Raw genomic sequence first — 18,091 nt, forward strand, 5'->3', positions numbered from 1 at the left:
TTTAGGGATTTCACCATCTACGGTCTGTAATATCATCAAAATGTTCAGAAAATCTGGAGAAATCACTGAACGTAAGCGTAAATGCCCGTGAACTTCAATCCCTCAGGCAGTACTGCATCAAAAAGCGACATCAGTGTGTAAATGATATCACCACATGGGCTCAGGAACACTTTAGAAAACCACTGTCAGTAACTACAGTTGGTCGCTACATCTGTAAGTACAAGTTAAAACTCTACTATGCAAAGCGAAAGCCATTTATCAACAACACCCAGAAATGCCGCCGGCTTCGCTGGGCCCGAGCTCATCTAAGATGGACTGATACAAAGTGAAAAAGTGTTCTGTGGTCTGACGAGTCCACATTTCAAATTGTTTTTGGAAACTGTGGACGTCGTGTCCTCTGGACCAAAGAGGAAAAGAACCATCCTCATTGTTATAGGCGCAAAGTTCAAAAGCCAGCATCTGTGATGGTATGGGGGTGTATTAGTGCCCAAGACATGGGTAACTTACACATCTGTGAAGGCGCCATTAATGCTGAAAGGTACATACAGGTTTTGGAGCAACATAGTCGCCATCCAAGCAACATTATCATGGACGCCCCTGCTTATTTCAGCAAGATAATGCTAAGCCACGTGTTACAACAGCGTGGCCTCATAGTAAAAGAGTGCGGGTACTAGACTGGCCTGCCTGTAGTCCAGACCTGTCTCCCATTGAAAATGTGTGGCGCATTATGAAGCCTAAAATACCACAACGGAGACCCCCGGACTGTTGAACAACTTAAGCTGTACATCAAGCAAGAATGGGAAATAATTCCTCCTGAAAAGCTTCAAAAATTGGTCTCCTCAGTTCCCAAACATTTACTGAGTGTTGTTAAAAGGAAAGGCCATGTAACACAGTGGTAAAAATGCCCTTGTGCCAACTTATTTGATATGTGTTGCTGCCATTAAATTTTAAGTTAATGATTATTTGCAAAACAAAATTAAGTTTATCAGTTCAAACATTAAATATCTGGTCTTTGCAGTCTATTAAATTAAATGTTTTGTTTGATTTCTTTAATTCTCTTTATTTATTATTCCGAACAATTATTCATGTTATTCTTAACTAATATATTTTAAATTCTTATTTGTTTTCTTTTAAACCATTAAAAAAAAACAAAAAAAACCTGTAAATAAGAAATAGTGCATCAAAAACGATACAAACAGTAGTTTTTATAAAGGAATGTAACAATAATGTACAGCATTTACTTTGGAAATTGGAGTCAGTAAAACACACCATCTGCAGCTTCTCCATATTTTCATGGCTAGCTTTCCACTGTTTAGTTATTATTCTAATGTGCTTGGCTGGCCTTGGACTCATTCTGCTTCAGTATCATGCAGACTAGTGACACGCTCCTTCATGTTTTTGATTTTTTGATGATTTCTCTTTTTAATTCTATGAATAACATCCACTTCTTCTCAGCACTAATGGTAGTGATGTTTTGGTCGGATGTCACGGATCTTCACTGTGGCATTTGCTGCGCCTACTAAAAGTGGAGAGGCTGGGAACCCAAATTTTGGCTCGTAACCCAAAGCAGGAGTTTCCAACGTTTCCCAGGTCAAGGACCCTCAAACTGAGAAGGAGTGGGGACCCCCTACTTATATATCTTGTATGAAATGATGATTGTATTTTACATTAAACTTGTCCTAAAGGGATTTAGTTTTTGTGCAATACTAACAATATGTTAAAAACAGTATTGTGTCGCTAGTAGCTAGCTGACAAATAGCGCTATAATCGCAAGGTGATAACTATTATGTTAATCACCAGCTGGCAACTTATGGACTAATCACTAACTGACAACTAATACGCTAATCATGAGCTGGCAACTGGTACGTTAATCACTAGCTGGCAACTAGCAGGCTAGTCATGAGCTAGCAACTGGTACGTTAATCACTAGTAGTGCGCTAATCGCTAGCTGGTCACTAGCACGTTAATCACCAGCTGGCAACTTATGGATTAATCACTAACTGACAACTAATACGCTAATCATGAGCTGGCAACTGGCACGTTAATCACTAGCTCACAACTAGCAGGCTAGTCATGAGCTAGCAACTGGCATGTTAATCTCTAGTAGTGCGCTTATCGCTAGCTGGTGACAAGCGCGTTAATCTGGCAACTAATGCACCAATTGCTAGCTGACAACCACAGTAGAGCGTTAATCACTAGCTGACAACTCATGCGCTAATCGCTAGCTGGCAACTAATGCACCAATTGCTAGCTGACAACCACAGTAGAGCGCTAATCACTAGTTGACAACTCATGCGCTAATCGCTAGCTGGCAAGTATGCACCAATCGCTAACTGACAAATAGAGTAGAGTGCTAATCGTTTGCTGGCAACTCGAGCGTTAATCGCCAGCTGGCAACAAATGTGCTAATCGCTAGGTAGCTGTTATCTTAAATGCTAACATATATCAATCCAACCATTTTCTACCGCTTGTCCCTATATAATAATGCAAATTTTATTTATGTTATATATGAAATGATGATTGTATTTTACATTAAACTTGTCCTAAAGGGATTTTGTTTTTGTGCAATACTAACAATATTTTAAAAACAGTATTGTGTCTCTAGTAGCTAGCTGGCAAATAGCGCTATAATCGCAAGGTGATAACTATTATGTTAATCACCAGCTGGCAACTTATGGACTAATCACTAACTGACAACTAACACGCTAATCATGAGCTGGCAGCTGGCACGTTAATCACCAGCTCACAACTAGCAGGCTAGTCATGAGCTAGCAACTGGCACGTTAATCACTAGTAGTGCACTAATCGCTAGCTGGTAACTAGCACGTTAATCACCAGCTGGCAACTTATGGACTAATCACTAACTGACAACTAACACGCTAATCATGAGCTGGCAGCTGGCACGTTAATCACCAGCTCACAACTAGCAGGCTAGTCATGAGCTAGCAACTGGCACGTTAATCACTAGTAGTGCACTAATCGCTAGCTGGTAACTAGCACGTTAATCACCAGCTGGCAACTTATGGACTAATCACTAACTGACAACTAACACGCTAATCATGAGCTGGCAACTGGTACGTTAATCACTAGCTGGCAACTAGCAGGCTAGTCATGAGCTAGCAACTGGTACGTTAATCACTAGTAGTGCGCTAATCGCTAGCTGGTCACTAGCACGTTAATCACCAGCTGGCAACTTATGGATTAATCACTAACTGACAACTAACACGCTAATCATGAGCTGGCAACTGGCACGTTAATCACTAGCTGGTGACAAGCGCGTTAATCGCTAGCTGGCAACTACAGCGCTAATTGCTAGCTGGCAATTAAAGCACCAATTGCTAGCTGACAACTAGTGCAGCAATCACTAGCTCAAAACTAGCGCGCTAAATGCTAGCTGGCAACTAATGCACCAATTGCTAGCTGACAACCACAGTAGAACGCTAATCACTAGCTGACAACTCATGCGCTAATCGCTAGCTGGCAACTAATGCACCAATCGCTAGCTGACAACTAGAGTGGAGTGCTAATCGTTTGCTGGCAACTCGAGCGTTAATCGCCAGCTGACAACAAACGCGCTAATCGCTAGCTAGCTGTTATCTTAAATGCTAACATGTATATAATAATGCAATTATTTATTCATGTTAAGTATCGTTATTTATTCACTTTCAACTAAAGGACAGTGTTTTGGTTCAATGTCCGTGTGAAGACATTTACATTTCTGGAAAAATTGTGGGGTGGAAATATGGAAAAATATATTTTTTTAAATCTACCAAAATTTTCACGGCCATACTTCTGCGGACCCACCGGGGGTCACGGAACCGCTGTTGAAGACGTCTGACCTAAAGCAAAGCAATGAACCGAGAGACAGCTTATATAGTTCAAGGTACAACTGTGTTAGATGGGCTTTGGTTGCCTGCATTTATAAATATCAAATTGTGTGGCTTTCATTCACTTGCATCAAAGAATGTTTACTACTGGGATAAATGGCAGTTGTTCACTTAAATGCATTTCCCGTTTTTTATCTGCTGTTTTAGTGAGCGGTGTTGTCTCATTTCAACTACAGTGTATATTAATAAAGGCGGTGATTTTCCCAATTCTACTGTCAGGAAAAGTTTTTCACTTTTTTGGTGCGCGTAGACTCAGGAGAGACGCTGATGGTTTTGGACTCCATCTTTCCCAGTAAATCAGTGTCTCAGGAGAAGCAGGGCTGATGTCTTCTGAGCTGACACATCATTAAAATCCAGTGTGCCGCCCCACCAAAGCGCTTGTGACACTTTCTCCGGCCGACTGAGGTGAACTCGCCGCATTTTCCGGTGTAGGCCGGAGCGCGGCGGTTGGCAAGCGTTGGTTCTTCCCGGGAATATCTCCCGCGTGATGATGAGGAGTGAAGGGGACGGGCGAGGAGGCAAGCGTCGGGGGTCCAGCTGGGTGTAATTTACACTCGACCCACCTCGGGGATCCAGAAAGCATTACCTCCCCCACGGAAAACCGCCCTCCCCTCCCGCTTGGCAGCGAGTGTCGGCTTTCATATAAACATGGATCAATCGCCATCACCCTCCCCCTCCTTCCTGCTCCTCGCCCCCGCCTCTTGCTCACACAGAGAGGATGATCAGCAAAGGCGGAGCTTGTCATCTTTTATCTGATCAGACACATCTCTAAATAGCAGGTTGGCATCCACATCTGTGGCTGTAGGCAACCTTCTGATGTTTTATTAACGTCAAGATGGCAGTATTCTCCAATTGCTCTATTTACTTCAAAAATTACTTTAACATCGCTACTTATCAAATTGGCATCAACAACTGTGGCTGTAGGCAACCTCCTGATGTTTTACTAACTCCACAAGATAGTAGCTGCATTTGAAGTATCATCAAATTGCTTTATTTACATTAAAAACTACTTTAACATCACTACATATCAGATTGGCATTAACAACTGTGGCTGTAGGCAACCTCCTGATGTTTGATTAACTCCACACGATGGCAGTAGCTGCATTTGAAGTATCATCCAACTGCTTTATTTACTTTAAAAACTACTTTAACATCGGTACTTATCAAATTGGCATCAATAACTGTGGTTTTAGGCAACCTCCTGATGTTTTATTACCTCCACAAGATGGCAGTAGCTGCATTTGAAGTATCATCCAATTGCTTTATTTACATCAAAAACGACTTTAACATCACTACATATCAGATTGGCATTAACAACTGTGGCTGTAGGCAACCTCCTGATGTTTGATTAACTCCACACGATGGCAGTAGCTGCATTTGAAGTATCATCCAACTGCTTTATTTACTTCAAAAACTACTTTAACATCGCTACTTATCAAATTGGCATTAACAACTGTGGCTGTAGGCAACCTCCAGATGTTTGATTAACTCCACAAGATGGCAGTAGCTGCATTTGAAGTATCATCCAATTGCTTTATTTACATCAAAAACGACTTTAACATCGCTACTTCTCAAATTGGCATCAACAACTGTGGCTGTAGGCAACCTCCTGATGTTTGATTAACTCCACAAGATGGCAGTAGCTGCATTTGAAGTATCATCCAACTGTTTTATTTACTTCAAAAAGTACTTCAACATTGCTACCTAGCAAATTGGCATCAGCAACTGTAGCTTTAGGCAACCTCCTGATGTTTTATTAACTCCAAGATGGCAGTAGCTGGATTTGAAGTAACATCTAATGTCTTTGTTTACTGCAAAAACTACTTTAACATCGCTGTTTAGCAAATTGGCATCAGCAACTGTGGCTGTAGGCAACCTCCCGATGTTTTATTAACTCCAAGATGGCAGTAGCTGCATTTGAAGTATATTCCAATTGCTTTATTTACTTCAAAAACAACTTTAACATCGCTGTTTAGCAAATTGGCATCAGCAACTGTGGCTTTAGGCAACCTCCTGAAGTTTTATTAACTCCACAAGATGGCAGTAGCTGCATTTGAAGTATCATCCAACTGTTTTATTTACTTCAAAAACTACTTTAACATTGCTACCTAGCAAATTGACATCAGCAACTGTGGCTGTAGGCAACCTCCTGATGTTTTATTAACTCCAAGATGGCAGTAGCTGCATTTGAAGTATATTCCAATTGCTTTATTTACTTCAAAAACAACTTTAACATCACTGTTTAGCAAATTGGGTATCAACAACTGTGGCTGTAGGCAACCTCCTGATGTTTTATTAACTCCACAAGATGGCAGTAGCTGCATTTGAAGTATCATATAATGTCTTTGTTTACTGCAAAAACTACTTTCACATCTCTAATTTGCAAATTGCCATCAACAGCTGTGGCTGTAGGCAACCTGATGTTTTAATACCTCTACAAGATGGCAGTAGCTGCATTTGAAGTATCATCCAATTGCTTTATTTACTTCAAAAACTACTTCAACGTTGCTGTTTAGCAAATTGGCATTAACAACTGTGGCTGTAGGCAGCCTCCTGATGTTTTATTAACTCCAAGATGGCACTAGCTGCATTTGAAGTATCTTCCAATTGCTTTATTTACTTCAGAAACTACTTTAACATCGCTGTTTAGCATATTGGCATCAGCAAGCGTGACTATAGTTAGCCTCCTGATGTTTTATGAACTCCAAGATGGCAGTAGATGCATTTGAAGTATCATCTAATGTCTTAATTGAATGCAAAAATTACTTTCACATCTCTAATTGGCAAATTGGCATCAACAGCTGTGGCTGTAGGCAATCTCCTGACGTGTTAACTCCAAGATGGCACTAGCTGCATTTGAAGTATCTTCCAACTGCTTTATATACTGCAAAAACTACTTCAGCGTCTCTTAACTGGCAAATTGGCATCATCAGCTGTGGCCGTAGGCAACTTGATGTTTTAATACCTCTACAAGATGGCAGTAGCTGCATTTGAAGTATCATCCAATTGCTTTATTTACATCAAAAACTACTTTAACATCGCTGTTTAGCAATTTGGCATTAACAACTGTGGCTGTCGGCAACCTCCTGATGTTTTATGAAACTCCAAGATGGCACTGGCTGCATTTGAAGTATCATCTAATGTCTTTGTTTACGGCAAAAACTACTTTCTCATCCCTAATTAGCAAATTGGCTGTAGGCAAACTTCTGATGTGTTATTAACTCCAAGATGGCACTAGCTGCATTTGAAGTATCATCCAACTGCTTTATATACTGCAAAAACCACTTCAACGTCTGTAACTGGCAAATTGGCATCATCAGCTGTGGCTGTAGGCAACTTGATGTTTTAATACCTCTACAAGATGGCAGTAGCTGCTTTTGAAATATCATCCAATTGCTTTATTTACTTCAAAAACTACTTTAACATCGCTGTTTAGCAATTTGGCATTAACAACTGTGGCTGTCGGCAACCTCCTGATGTTTTATTAACTCCAAGATGGCGCTAGCTGCATTTAAAGTATCATCTAATGTCTTTGTTTATGCCAAAAACTACTTTCTCATCCCTAATTAGCAAATTGGCATCAACAGCTGTGGCTGTAGGCAATCTCCTGACGTGTTAACTCCAAGATGGCACTAGCTGCATTTGAAGTATCTTCCAACTGCTTTATATACTGCAAAAACTACTTCAACGTCTCTTAACTGGCAAATTGGCATCATAAGCTGTGGCTGTAGGCAACTTGATGTTTTAATACCTCTACAAGATGGCAGTAGCTGCATTTGAAGTATCATCCAATTGCTTTATTTACTTCAAAAACTACTTTAACATCGCTGTTTAGCAATTTGGCATTAACAACTGTGGCTGTCGGCAACCTCCTGATGTTTTATTAACTCCCAAATGGCAGTCGCTGCATTTGAAGTATCATCCAACTCCTTTATTTACTTTTAAAACTACTTTAAAATGTTACTCCCAGTTATTGGTGTTTGTTACAGCCAAGTAATCAGCGCTACTAATGCTGCAATTACAACATTGGTTCTGTTGCTGCTCTGTTGCGCAATATACTTGATCACGAATGTGGTCGAAAAAAGCTACATTTTTATTTGTGCTTTCTCATGCACTCCAAATCATTGTTGAAGTTAAAGTTGTTAGATGAGGTATGATGTGTTATGCTCCCTTCTAGTTTGGTGGAGATGACTAAAAAAACAGCAGTGGTGTTCTTCTTCATTTGTTTTAATGTTCCATACTGACACCTACAGGAATAATATGAAATAACTTTTTGGGTTTTTTTCCAAAAATAGGAGTAATACGTTTATACAGGGAGAAAAAAAAGAGTGTTAAAAATATTCCGGCATCAACAACAGCTCACTGGCTGCCTTCGCCGCAGCTGGCCGGTATGCGTCACGGCGACGTCAGCATGGAGCGTCCCCGGTGGCCGCGTCTCAGCATGGAGGCAGCTGGGAGGCTGCCGAACGCCGCCGTGATTAGCAACTAACGACGGCTGCAAATTAAGCGGACAGAGTGTTGATTGAAAAGAGCTTGTGTTTGTTGTTTTTTAACCTTGGCACGTCTACGTTCTGACTGCTTACTCTTTTCTTGTGTGCGGGGAGGAATGTACACTAAGTTCTGAGTAGTGCAGCGGCTCTCCTGGAAGGTGACCTTTGACCTACGCTGGGGGGTTTGAGGGTTGGCGAGTGGTTACGTCACGCCATCTGATCATGTGATGAGAGTCCAAAGGGAAAACCTTGGTGGTTTTGCATTACTACTCAGCACTGCTGATAGCATTTAAGCCCCATATATATTATTAGTACAACATCTATATTATAAGTATAACAGTATATACACTACCGTTCAAAAGTTTGGGGTCACCCAAACAATTTTGTGGAATAGCCTTCATTTCTAAGAACAAGAATAGACTGTCGAGTTTCAGATGAAAGTTCTCTTTTTCTGGCCATTTTGAGCGTTTAATTGACCCCACAAATGTGATGCTCCAGAAACTCAATCTGCTCAAAGGAAGGTCAGGTTTGTAGCTTCTGTAACGAGCTAAACTGTTTTCAGATGTGTGAACATGATTGCACATGGGTTTTCTAATCATCAATTAGCCTTCTGAGCCAATGAGCAAACACATTGTACCATTAGAACACTGGAGTGATAGTTGCTGGAAATGGGCCTCTCTACACCTATGTAGATATTGCACCAAAAACCAGACATTTGCAGCTAGAATAGTCATTTACCACATTAGCAATGTATAGAGTGTATTTCTTTAAAGTTAAGACTAGTTTAAAGTTATCTTCATTGAAAAGTACAGTGCTTTTCCTTCAAAAATAAGGACATTTCAATGTGACCCCAAACTTTTGAACGGTAGTGTATTATAAGTATATACCGTATTTTTCGGATCATAGGGTGCACCGGATTATAAGGCGCACTGCTGATGAATGGTCTTTTTTCGATCTTTTTTCATATATAAGGCGCACCGGATTATAGGGCGCATCAAAGGAGTTATATTATTTGTATTTATTTTTCTAAATGTAAAACACTTCCTTGTGGTCTACATAACATGTAATGGTGGTTCTTTGGTCAAAATGATGCATAGATTATGTTTTACAGATCATCTTCAAGCCGCTTTCTGACAGTCGCTTCCGGATGCGCCGTTTTGTGGGCGGTCTTATTTACGTGGCTCACCTTCGGCAGCGTCTTCTCCCCGTCATCTTTGTTGTAGCGGTGTAGCGTGCAAGGACGGGAGTGGAAGAAGTGTCAAAAGATGGAGCTAACTGTTTCAATGACATTCAGACTTTACATTAATCAATAACGGAGCAGCATCTCCTCATCCGCCGGAAATGTGTCCCGTGAAAAACCGTCCGACCGGAACTCTCTAATGGTAAATGGTAAATGGGTTGTACTTGTATAGCGCTTTTCTACCTTTTTTAAGGAACTCAAAGCGCTTTGACACTATTTCCACATTCACCCATTCACACACACACATTCACACACTGATGGTGGGAGCTGCCATGCACGGCGCTAACCAGGCCCATCAGGAGCAAGGGTGAAGTGTCTTGCTCAAGGACACAACGGACGTGACTAGGATGGTAGAAGGTGGGGATTGAACCAGGAACCCTCAGATTGCTGGCACGGCCACTCTCCCAACTTCGCCACGCCGTCCCCCAATAACTAAAGTTCCTTGGGTGAATAATGTAAACTCACTACACCGGTATGTTTCAGCGCTTACATGGCGAGTTTACTGACAGATATAAGTAAGAACTTTATACTACTTTATATTAGAAATGGCAACAGCTGAGGATGAATGTCCCATAACAAGAAGATAGAGAAAAAGAAGAAGCTTATCGACCACGGTGTTGGCACGGACTACAAAGGCGGACGCGCACAATTTTTCAGGATTTTTGCAGATCCCAAATACAGATCAGCAGGTACCAGAAGGTAAGAAAATTGCTTTTACATAATATTGCGAAACAAAACGCCAGATGATATGTCTTTCCTTATACACACACCATAATAATATGAATGCGCCAACCATCGATCAAGCGGTGCAGCTTCATAGCTTACCAAAGTCGTACCAAAACATTTTGATAGATTTTTTTAGCGCCGTGTGTAATATTCTATATTTTCAATGGAACATTTACAATGTTGGTGTTGTTTACTTGAGTCATATTGGCATCATAGTGCAGTCTACACGTATCTTTTATGTTTGACTGCCATCTACTGGTCACACCATGTACCAAATAAAATAGCTTCGAGGTCGGTAAGTAAAACCAGATTTATTCCGTACATTAGGCGCACCGGGTTATAAGGCGCACTGTCAAATTTTGAGGAAAAAAAAGGATTTTAAGTGCGCCTTATAGTCCATAAAATACGGTACTGTTACAGGAATATTTACCACCTTTGAGCAGAATAGAATGCTTTAGAGTTGGCCTTCGTTTTGCTAGAAGAGATACACAAATGATGAGCTCACCCTGTTTTGTTATCCATACACTCTGTCACACATTATTTTCTCTAGTTTAACGGTGTCATAAAGGAGCAGCCTGGAACTTTCAGTTTCGATACCTGCCAAGGCACAGCAACCGAGGAAGACAAAAGCATGAGAGATGGGCAAACATTTTACAGATTGCGCCGACCTTTGCAGGGTTTCCGCGGGTCATTAAAAGTCGTTAAATAGATTTTGCAAAAATGTAGGTCTTAGATGTCATTAAAAAGCATTAAATTCAATGTCCAGAGGCATTTAAAAATCTAAATGCGGTGAAATTACACATGCTATTAGCTAATCACAGGTCGGCGGTTAAAGGCAGACAGCAGTTAACGGTGCCAAACTTCTTCGGCATGACCAGCTAAGCAACTTCTGCTGTCGCCACGATGCCACCACAACTGGCGGCTGCTGCTACCATTACAGAAAAAAACATTTCTTAGATTAAACAGTCTTTAAATTATATACTTTGTATGTATATATATATATATATATATATATATATATATATATATATATATATATATATATATATATATACATATATACATATATACACTATATTTTCGTCATTGTTTTCTCTTGGTATGAGAGACAAGAAGTCTTAAGGATGTTACTGTAGCAAAAAAAGACAAAAATCTATATTTTTGTCAAATAATAGGTATTTTACAGGAAATTGAAAAATAATACTGTATACATATGTTTTAGCTGTTTTTATATGCATTTATTTCACAGTTTGCTATGTATCTATGTATTGTATTTGTTTAGAATAGAACAATGTATATCCCATGTACATAAGCATATTAAAAATCCAGCATGTAAATATATCAGATTTAACATAAAATACAACATTGACATGACGCACAACATAGACGGTTTGCAGGATATGTTAAAACAAGGGAAAAATCTTTTAGCAAAATGTTAACGAAAAAATAATGCAAAGCACAGTTTCTCAAAACAAAGTTTATAGGAATGCAAACAATACACTGTAATCATGTCATTTTAAAAATGTTGGTAAAGCAGTGGAATAATGTGCATATGTATTATTTTTATTAGAGATGTCCGATGATGGCTTTTTTGACGATATCCGATATTCCGATATTGTCCATTTCTTAATTACCGATACCGATATATACAGTCGTGGAATTAACACATTATAATGCCTAATTTTGTTGTGATGCCCCGCTGGATGCATTAAACAATGTAACAAGATATTCCAAAATAAATCAATTCAAGTTATGGAAAAAAAAAGGCCAACATGGCACTGCCATATTTATTATTGAAGTCACAAAGTGCATAATTTGTTTTATCATGCCTCAAAACAGCAGCTTGGAATTTGGGACATGCTCTCCCTGAGAGAGCATGAGGAGGTTGAGGTGGGCGGGGTTGGGAGGGGGGGTGGGGTTGAGGGGGGGGTGTATATTGTAGCGTCCCAGAAGAGTTAGTGCTGCAAGGGGTTCTGGGTATTTGTTCTGTTGTTTATGTTGTGTTACGGTGCGCATGTTCTCCCGAAATGTGTTTGTCATTCTTGTTTGGTGTGGGTTCACAGTATGGCACATATTTGTAACAGTGTTAAGGTTGTTTATATGGTCACCCTCAGTGTGACCTGTATGGCTGTTGACCAAGTATGATTTGCATTCACTTGTGTGTGTGAAAAGCCGTAGATATTATGTGACTGGGCTGGCACGCAAAGGCAGTGCCTTAAAGGTTTATTGGCGCTCTGTACTTCTCCTTACGTCCGTGTAGTCATAAATTTTACTTTTTGAAACCGATACCGATAATTTCCGATATTACATTTTAAAGCATTTATCGGCCGATAATATCGGCAGTCCGATATTATCGCCATCTCTAATTTTTATATTTTTTATTATTTTATCATTGATTATATAGAGTGACTTGGAGAAGGTTTTTGGTGATAAAATGTTCCTGAATTGATATTCTATAGTTTATTTTAATATATATATATATATATATATATATATATATATATATATATATATATAATCAGATTTTATTTAACTATTGGTTTATGCTTTTATTTGACAGTTCACTATGTATATTCCAATTATTTATCATATTTATATATTTTTTTCTATCTTTTATATAATACTTGATCACTTAACATTGTTGGCAGTGCTTAAAAGAACAGAGGGGGATCCATATTATTATTATTATTATTATTCATGTTTGGCGAAAGTGTCAACAAGACGTGTTCCTTGTTTGTGCATATTTATGGCGTCAAATATGTCTAATGAATAATTAATTGTACTAATTGGTGGAAAACAGTTTTATACTGCAGAAACGGACGTCCGTTGTTGGTGGAACCTAAAATTAAACGCAATAGGTGAGATCACGCAATCAAAAAAAAAAAGGGAGAACTCATTGAGAGCGTTTGGAGGTGTTCCTCTGGGGCGGGTTGCGGTCCCCCTGCTGTTTTGCACTTCCTTGAAAAAAGGGGTTGTCAGGAGTTGTGTTTTCCCCTGCTGCAGTTTTACTCGTCTTCTGGTTGGTCCCTGTGGTGCCGAGAGTGCGTCAGCAGGCTGTCTGGCACCTGCTGGCGGGTCTCGGTGTGCCCCTGTGCAACGAGAAAAGGCCCGTTAGAGCATACAGAACATACAGTACGCTTTGATGGAGTCTGCAGTCTTGCAGGTCGCGTCCAAATATGGATCCGTGTTTTTGTGCTTTGTGTTCATCTTGTCCCTTAACTGACTCCGACTTAAAATCCACATTTTTGCCGCCGCCTGCGGGAATCTATTAATGCCTCAGCTAATCCGATTAACAATTCCGCAGGGGGAAATCTTAGCACATCTGCAGCGGAAAGATAATGTTACAACGTGTTCAACTTTTCATGTGGGTGCTTCTCTTCCTGTTTACCGGGACCTCTTACAAGTAGGTGCTAGGGTGGGATCTGTCTTTTTTTCAACCTTTTTGGTGACTAATATGCAATGCCTTGTTATTAATTGTATCTATTTTTATTATTATTGTTTTCAGTTATTACTGTTACCTATTGTTGTTTTATTTACACTATACACCACAGGTGTCCAAAGTGCGACTTTGGGGGATACTTTTTTTATTAGGTCCATGACATGTTTTTAAAAATAAAATGATACAGAAAAATTGTGCAAAATATGAAGAGAAATCATGAAGCTTTGTCTTCAAATATATGTTTCCCATAGTTTTTTGTTTTTTTTACAGGTTTAAAAGAATATACTCCGAGCTGTTGCTGTTTCATGATAATTTCATTTGCTGGATTAAAAAAGTCTCTGCATGTGACGTGCTAATACAATTAATAGTTAGCTAGCATATATATATTTTTTTTAAAAATATAATTTACTTTTTATTTTTATTTTTTAACAAATAGCTGTGCAGAAAGGAATATGAAAAGACATAATATAAAATTGCAGTGGAGATAAACATTTGAGACCCCAAGGCGTAGGGATGGGTACAGAATCCGGTACTTTTTTGGCACCAACCAAATCCCGCCAGTCCTACTGGACACCGATTCAGGTAAAATCCAAATTTGCCATGTTTTGGTGCCTGTGTTGAGTGCAACATCACGCCCGCTTGCCGATTCTTTGCACTTGGACACTTTACGATCACTCCAACTGCACTGAAAGTGGACTCGGCCAACAAATTTTCAATGCCAACAAAGTAATTGACTCAAAAAACACTCAAAAGTAAGTCAAGTGAGGTTCCACCTTTCCAAAAAATAGGCTAGCTCGATGCAAATATACATTGGCTTTGCTATTGACATGCTACTGATCAGGATTAACTATTTTACAAGGCAATTTCAACACCTCCGATGCACGTTACTATCAAACAGGTGATGATAATTGATTAGTAATTAGTACAATACTTACAGTATTAACACCTTTTGTAATGTTGTAACAAATAATATTTCTATTAAATAGGCTTTATTTTGCATTTTAATTAACGTGGGATTATTTTTTGTGTTTAGAAATAATAGTACCAACTTTTTTTTTTTTTTCCTCCAACATTTGTGGCACTGGCGTGGCGCCCCGTGATGGACGGCGCCCTTAGCATTTGCCTATACGGCCTATGCCACGGGCCGGCCCTGCATCCGTATACAGTACAGGCCAAAAGTTTGGACACACCTTGTCATTCAATTTGTTTTCTTTATTTTAATGAATATTTACATTGTAGATTGTCACGGAAGGCATCAAAACTATGAATGAACACATGTGGAGTTATGTACTTAACAAAAAAAAGGTGAAATAACTGAAAATGTGTTTTGTATTCTAGTTTCTTCAAAATAGCCACCCTTTGCTCTGATTACTGCTTTGCACACTCTTGGTATTCTCTCGATGAGCTTCAAGAGGTAGTCACCTGAAATGGTTTTCACTTCACAGGTGTGCTTGAAGCTCATCGAGAGAATGCCAAGAGTGTGCTAAGCAGTAATCAGAGCAAAGGGTGGCTTTTTTGAAGAATCTAGAATACTTTGTTAAGTACATAACTCCACATGTGTTCATTCATAGTTTTGATGCCTTCAGTGACAATCTACAATGTAAATAGTCATGAAAATAAAGAAAATGCATTGAATGAGGAGAAGGTGTGTCCAAACTTTTGGCCTGTACTGTATGTCAACATGTCATCCTATTGTAGCGTAAAACAACAACTACTGTTTATTTACACGGCATTAAAACACAAACAGAGTGACTTCCTGTTTGCTGCAAAATCAAGCTTTAAAATAAAAGCATGGTAGTATTGACCTGGATTCTGCCACAGAAACTAACAAAATGCACCCATTTATGTATTATTAATATTTACTATGTGACATCAGAGTAGTTTACATGTTTTGTTTTTGTTTCACCAGGTTGGGATTCTCTATTTTCATCCCAGCGTGTTCCGCTGCATTCTGCTGCGCTGGGTTCGACTGCTGGGCTTCGCCACCGTCTACGGCACGCTCACCCTCAAGTTGTACAGGTGACACACGCTCGCATTGACCCAGGGCGGTTGTCCATCTGTGTGACTTTTTGTGCGTCCACTCTGTAAAAATTTTGTCGAGGAAAACCTTTAGAGGATAATGCATTAAACAGATCAATTTTTGATGGTGAAGAGAGGAGTAGGAGGGGGCTCATTAGCGGGCAATGCAGCGGGTGCTTCATCAATGTGCGTGAAGGGCAGGGACTATTAATAGCTGCTTGTCTGTGTGTCAATTAATTTCCCCGTGTTTGTGTGCACTCTTCAAGAAAACTAGTAAATGTATGAATACTAACTGAAAAAAGCTAGACAACAAGCAATGCATTTTCAAAAAGTAACAAGTAATTAACTTGCTTAACTATTCTAACTGGATTCCCATTGGTCCAAAAAATTAATAAATAGGCTCGCTTAAATATCATATTGTCAATACTGGATATTGGCTCTGAAGTAGGTGGTAAGGTTAAGCACTTAAAAAAAAAAAAAAAAAAAAAATTCTCATATTTCAAGAAAAAATATTTCAACATTTCTAACTTTACTTTTTTGCGTGGGTTTCACTATCTAATACAGAGGTTTCGAAAGTGCGGCCCGGGGGCCATTTGCGGCCCGCAGCTAATCGTTTACCGGCCCCCCACACATTCTGCAAAAATTGCAAAATTTATAGTATTGCAAAAATTTAAAAAAAACATTTAAAAAAAGTGGAATGAGGTGAAATCTAACGAGAAAAAGTTGCAATGTTGACACAAAGCTGCCATGCAGGCTGTTTTTTTTTCCTTTTGTCTTTGTTTACAATGAATTATTACTTAAAAAAAGTTGCAATGTTGACACAAAGCTGCCATGCAGGCTGTTTTTTTTTCCTTTTGTCTTTGTTTACAATGAATTATTACTTAAAAAATGTTACTTTAAAATGTTTTATGTGGAAAAAATATTGCATATATTGTGTGGTTGCCATAAAAAAACATCAAAGTTTTATTTGACAAAAGAGCATAATACAAACAAAATAATAGTAAAATCGACAGCTATATCTGAAGTTGATCTCGTAATTTAAGTGTTAAAAGTAAAAAAAAAAACTAATAAAAATGTATCACTTTATGAGTGGGGGACCTTTTGGATCCATAATATATTTAGTAGGATTTTATTTAACATTTCACTGTGATTACTCAAAAATATCAAAGAATTAAAATCAATGGTGTCCTGCATTATTGATCTTTTAGGGCTCTAATTACTAAATACTGCATATTTCAGTTTTATTATAGAAAACAAAGTTGTCTTTGACAGAAAAGGCATAAAACCTTTTTTTTTTTTTACTTTATATCAAGCTGAAGTTGATATAGAGATTTACTGTAAGCGTTAAATTAAAAAAAATAATAATTTGACTTATTTTTTACATTTTAATGACTGAGACCCTTTATGGTCCCCGGGAGCCCTAAAGGTTAAAAAAAAATCCATATATTTTGTTAAGGTTTGAAAATGAAAAATATCAAAATGGCCCCCGCATGCTTAAATTTTCCCGTGTGCGGCCCTCAGTGGAAAAAGTTTGGACACCCCTGATCTAATACTACTAGCAGAATTAGCAGAAAAATAGCAGCTTTTTTCATGTAAAACAAAATATCATCAAATATATGCCCTATAAAAATGTGTCGCCCATTCAGCACCTCTCAAGCTTCATCAGGTTGGATGGGAAGCGTTGTTTTTCATCCAGGATGTCTCTGTACATTGCTGCATTCATCTTAGTCTTGTCAGGGAGGTGACCAAGAACACTATGGTCACTCTGTCAGAGCTACAGCATTCCTCTGTGGAGAGAGGAGAACCTTCCAGAAGGACAATCATCTCTGCAGCAAACCACCAGTCAGGCCTGGAGGGTATAGTGGCCAGACGGAAGCCATTTCTTAGTAAAAGTTTGCCTAAATGCACCTGAAAGACTCTCAGACCATAAGAAGCAAAATGATCTGGTCTCAGAGACAAAGATTGGAGGAAACCATCTTTCTTATATTTTTATATTGCTACTATAGTACAATTTTAGTCTACTTTATGCCTTTGTTTTCGCCCTCTTTTTGTGCCCTTGTGTGCATTATCCTTTCCATCATTTGTAACTGAGCTACTGTGTGGAACACTTTCCCTTGTGGATCAATAAAGTTTGTCTAAGTCTAAGTCTACAGTGAAGCATGGTGGTGGCAGCATCATGCTGTGGGGATGGTTTTCAGCGGCAGGAACTGGGGAACTAGTCAGGATAGAGGGAAAGATGAATGCAGCAATGTACAGAGACATCCTGGATGAAAGCCAACGCTTCCCATCC

The 18,091-nt window shown here is 39.1% G+C and overlaps 1 protein-coding gene across 4 annotated transcripts in view; it reads left to right on the forward strand.

Annotated features, from left to right (window-relative positions):
* gpr158a (G protein-coupled receptor 158a) overlaps positions 1 to 18,091 on the forward strand; it is a 188,240-nt gene that overhangs the window by 147,413 nt on the left and 22,736 nt on the right. For all 4 annotated transcript variants that reach the window (XM_062020954.1, XM_062020958.1, XM_062020956.1 and 1 more), the window contains exon 9: positions 15,692 to 15,801. In XM_062020954.1, coding sequence (XP_061876938.1) covers positions 15,692 to 15,801 — 110 coding nt within the window. The remainder of the gene's footprint in view (positions 1 to 15,691; positions 15,802 to 18,091) is intronic.

The sequence above is a fragment of the Entelurus aequoreus genome, linkage group LG15 (genome assembly GCF_033978785.1).
Source record: "Entelurus aequoreus isolate RoL-2023_Sb linkage group LG15, RoL_Eaeq_v1.1, whole genome shotgun sequence".
NCBI lineage: Eukaryota > Metazoa > Chordata > Actinopteri > Syngnathiformes > Syngnathidae > Entelurus > Entelurus aequoreus.